General features: G+C 37.2%; 2 protein-coding genes across 2 annotated transcripts in view; one reads left to right on the forward strand and one right to left on the reverse strand.

The window, feature by feature from the left end:
- Nucleotides 1–3,585, reverse strand: part of LOC146480643 (collagen triple helix repeat-containing protein 1-like) — a 10,757-nt gene extending 7,172 nt beyond the window's left edge. The window contains exon 1 of the mRNA XM_085109368.1: nt 3,511–3,585. Within this exon, the coding sequence (XP_084965494.1) occupies nt 3,511–3,585 (75 nt within the window). The remainder of the gene's footprint in view (nt 1–3,510) is intronic.
- Nucleotides 1–5,000, forward strand: part of LOC146480641 (uncharacterized) — a 73,183-nt gene that overhangs the window by 21,577 nt on the left and 46,606 nt on the right. The gene's annotated exons all lie outside the window — the stretch shown is intronic.

Consider the following 5,000-nt stretch of genomic DNA (forward strand, 5'->3'; position numbering starts at 1 on the left):
AAATATTACATAACTCACAAAGTGGCTTTCTGCCAGAACACGGCACTGCAGACCATGTTTTTACTCTTCGAGCCCTGCTAGATAAATACGTTCACTATCACAAAGAAAGGGTCTATGCCTGTTTCGTAGATTTCCGCAAGGCTTTTGACTCCGTCTGGCACGTTGGTTTATTTTATAAGCTACTCGGTGCTGGCATTGGAGGACAACTTTACAATCTAATTAAAACTCTTTATTGTAATTCTTCCTGTTCTATAAGAATTGGAGACAACAAAACACGATCTTTCTCGTACTCCAGTGGTGTCCGTCAAGGGTGTATTCTAAGTCCTCTGTTATTCAACTTTTATATTAACAATCTGCCATATTCATTTCAAAACGCGCTTTCTGATCCATTTGTCCTCCCAAATGGAACGAAAATAAACTCACTTCTGTATGATGATGATTTAATCATTCTGTCGAGATCCAAAACAGGATTGCAAAACTGTTTAAATACGCTATCTTCTTACTGCAAATCATGGATGCTAAAAAATCAATCCTAAGAAGACGAAAGTAATGATCTTTCAGAAACGCTCAAAGAAATCCGTTGACATTAATTTTAAAATAGACACCGAACCTGTTGAAATTGTTCAGGAATACACTTATTTAGGAACTCGTTTAACCCCAACGGGAAATTTCACTCTTGCGTTAGATCACTTAAAAGAAAAGGCCATGCACGCCTTCTCTAACATCCAAAAACACACACTCCTCAGTAAACTAAATCCCAACACAGCATCTCAGATCTTCGACACGATGATATTCTCGATCTTAAGCTATAACAGTGAGGTTTGGGGTATGTACACGAAGCAGGAGTTCAAAACATGAGATAATTCCCCATTAGGAAAAGTACATTTAAAGTTTTGCAAACGCTATTTGGAGGTAAACAACAAAGCCTCTAACCTAGCATGTAGGGCTGAGTTAGGGCGATATCCATTACTTATTGCAATAAACCAAAAAATTATGAAATACTTTGTTTACCTAAACAATAAGGAGAATGACTCTATCGTTAAGCAATCTTTTCTGATGTCAAAACATTTACACTCCATTAATAATTCCGGTTTTTACTCCAATTTTATGGGCATGTTAGAAAAATACTATTCATCTGATCTAAATCCTGAAAATTTTAGCAATGAGACAATAAGGCAAATTGAAACTAATATGAAAAACAAGTATCTACATTTCTGGCAACACAACCTTGAACACTCAAAAAAGTTAGAGTTCTATAAGGTTTTCAAGAATGAATACTCTTCGTCTAATTATTTAACTCATTTAAGAAATTTTCCTGATAGACGAAACCTAGTTAAGTTTAAATTAAGTAACCACAAACTCAGAATTGAAGCTGGTAGATATCAGAAAGATCATCTTCCTAGAGAGTTAAGATTATGTCAGTTGTGTCAATCAAATCAAGTGGAAAATGAAACTCATTTCTTGTTTCAATGTAGTTGCTACTCTTTACAGAGGCAGACATTCTATGAAGACATAAGTAAAATGATACCTGATATTCAAACGAAATCGACATCAGACATTGTGAAACTACTGATGAACTCTAAAGACTATAATGTAAACAAACTGGTTATGAAGTTTATTTCTTCATGTATGATTATACGTGACAGGCTATTATTGGATATTGATGATGTAACTTAGAATTAATTATATATTGTTATGATACTTTACACTGTTTTGTTAGTAATTAGATTATATAAGCTTTTGCAATACTGTAAATCTTGTGGTCATGCAAATAAAGCAATTACTACTACTACTACTACTTCTACTACTACTAATACTGCTACTACTACTACTACTACTACTACTGCTACTACTACTGCTTCTACTGCTGCTACAACTACTACTACTACTACTACTACTGCTGCTGCTACTACTGCAACAACTACTACTACTGCTACTATTACTACTACTACTGCTGCTACAACTACTACTACTACTACTACTACTACTACTATTACTACTACTACTACTACTACTACTACTACTACTACTACTACTACTACTACTACTACAGCAGATGGGCATTTTGTCTGTGCATGATCAAACAAGGATCTTCTCATGGGCGTATCCGCTGTCATGCGCCTGCTCAGCGCGTACGCGGCTTGGTTTTCCCGCCATTTTGGTGGGTCAAAAAGGAGAGAGAATATAAACAATAATGGCGGTCTTCCCGGCGAAATGTTTTTTCTTTTCTCAGTGCATCTTGCTTCTTTCGCTGAACACTACTAGTTTTACTACTACTACTATTACTACTACTACTACTACTACTACTACTACTACTACTACTACTACTGCTGCTGCTGCTGCTGCTGCTACTACTACTACTACTACTACTACTACTACTACTACTACTACTACTACTACTGCTGCTGCTGCTGCTGCTGCTGCTGCTGCTGCTACTACTACTACTACTACTCTTACAGGAAGAAGGTATTTTCCAGAATCTTTATATCTGCAGTTACGAGTTTGTTTATCGGTTACATGCGTGAGCGACTTTAGACAATGTACCGCGGTGTGTGGATATTTAGTGGTTGCCCTCTCATTGTCTCACAAGTAGCCGACAAACAGCCCGTGTGTTGACCTATCTCAGGGTTTCAGTGCCCGGGGGGGACTCCCACATACAAGGGACGCGGACGGTCGTCGGAAATTTTGGATTAAGCCGCTTAAAGAGACCATTTTCAAACAAAGACAAATAAAAAATACAGTGACTCTTTGCGTGCAACCCTAAACGAGACTTTTAAGGTTAAATATAATGGCGTTTCGCCCATAACATCCTAAGTTAGACCAAAACCCGAAATTTACACCTCTAAGCGAGACGACGAGCATCCCCGCCCCTTTTATATGAGAGTCCCCACCCCCCGGGTTTTAGTGAACTCGGCATTCTTGAATGGCACTATTCAACTTTGAAACAGCCTTACTAATTATCGTGAAAGGATAAGAGACGATCACAAAAATGTCTGAGGAGCTCACTTCATGTCTTGTTGCAATCGTGAAATGACACACTGGACTGAAACACTTAATTTGACGATAAAGTTTTACATGCTTCTTTAAAACTATTCTTTAGCGAGTTTAAATTATGTTATGACAAAAATGACAGAACAAACGGAGAACTGGGAAGTGAGTCATTTTTCGCGACTATTTCATCACATATCGAGCCGGCTCAAGCGACACGTCACACTCGCGATGAATCATTTGATTTGAAAATAAAGTTTCACTTTCTTCTTGAAATGTAGTCTAAAACGAGTTTAAATTGTGTTATTGCCAAAACGACGCAACAAAGGAAGAATTTGAAAGCGAAGTAAAGGAACTGGAATGCGAGAATGTTGGCGCAACGATTCGGTCACATATCGAGCGCGCAAGGGACACCTTACACGCGCAACAAATAAAAAGAAAATCGATCCGAAGAGGAAGAGCAACGTAGAGATTCAATCCTTTAAAATGAAGGAAAATACTATGAGGAATCCAAAAACTTACCGTTTGATTGACAGAAAACACCAAGTGAGGAATAATGCATTCGGCACTGAGAAAAATGTTTTTAAGACTTCCCATTTTGGTCAGATTCCGCTGGAGACAAATACACTAAGTTTAAAAGAATACAACAAGCGATCAGTTATTTTTCGAACACATTCAGCAACACAAACATTCTGACGATGGGAGTCAGTTTGATAAATATAAAAATGGTGAGTGAAAATCCCAGAAAAAATCCAATATTCTGACGAAACTAACATTTCAAATTGTTGTCTTAAGCAAAAGATTCCACAGTTCAATTACTGGTGGAAATCAAACAGATCAAAGTAGTTTTCACACTAAAATGATGCTTTCAGGATCAGGGAAGTCCCCTTTGTTACCTTGCGCGTAAGAACGAGTTGTCCATCCTCTCTCTTATTGGTTCATCTAACTTCCTGATCCTTCACTATTTGAGCTGACGAGACGACAAATATTTGTTGTTTTATTGACGGCTTCACGAATGTTGATCTTTCTTGAGTAAAACACTCCTTCCGTACTGATGTACTCCCAAAACAACAAGATATCATGTATAGCATATCGAACTTGCAGACTACAGTGTTTGATAATGTTGTTTAACACAGTGTAGTACTACTAATTTTTTTCAAGACTATTTCTTATATTTATAAGCATGGGTAAGACCATGAATATTTTATTCAAAGTTTGTACTAGCCAGAGACCCCCGTGAGTAGAATTTTTGACAAATGCGGAAAGAACCTTTTGATGTAATCGAAGATCCAAGTAGGGTTAACTGTTACTTTTGTATTTCGATTATTATCAAAAGTGAAATGTCCAATGACACAAAGACACTGAATTGTTAGAAAGTATTACAAACCTCAGAAATAAAAAATCAGTCACTGACAAGTTTGAGACAAGTTAGTTTGTTTAGCAGGAGGTCAGTTTCATTAAAATGCAAGTTGAATTAATGAGTAAAGTATATGACGGATAGCTTGAAAATAGAACAGCTTATAATAAATCAGTACTTGATGAATTTAATTTATCAAATTACGCTTTACCAGAAATCGCATACTGTGAATTGTTCTTGGGTCGAGCCGATAGGGAAGATGAAAGGAACCGTATAAAGAAATCTTTTTTTTTATCTATTAGTGTCTATCTTATTTTTTATCGGTTTGTAACGGCAAACGGGTAGGGCGTCTCTTTAGACGACGAACTCAGAATGCTGCAAATGGAAATGAGTGTCCGATTCCTTCTTTTTTGCTTCCTGGTGACGATGCTAGGGGTTCAGTTGTTCAACCGATAATTTTGCTACGCTACCGATCTAAAGAGTTTTTTAGGCAATACGGAAGGAAATTCTAGGAAGGAATGCCCAGGCGCGGATCCAGGGGAGGTGAAATGGGTGAATTTTCACCCCCCCCCCCCCCCTTTTTTTCTTTGCGCTCCTTCTTTTTTTTTTTTTTTTTTTTTTTCTTATCCCTCAAATATTGAAATAATATTTGATT

Source organism: Pavona decussata, unplaced genomic scaffold, assembly GCF_977016875.1.
Source record: "Pavona decussata unplaced genomic scaffold, jaPavDecu1.1 SCAFFOLD_53, whole genome shotgun sequence".
NCBI lineage: Eukaryota > Metazoa > Cnidaria > Anthozoa > Scleractinia > Agariciidae > Pavona > Pavona decussata.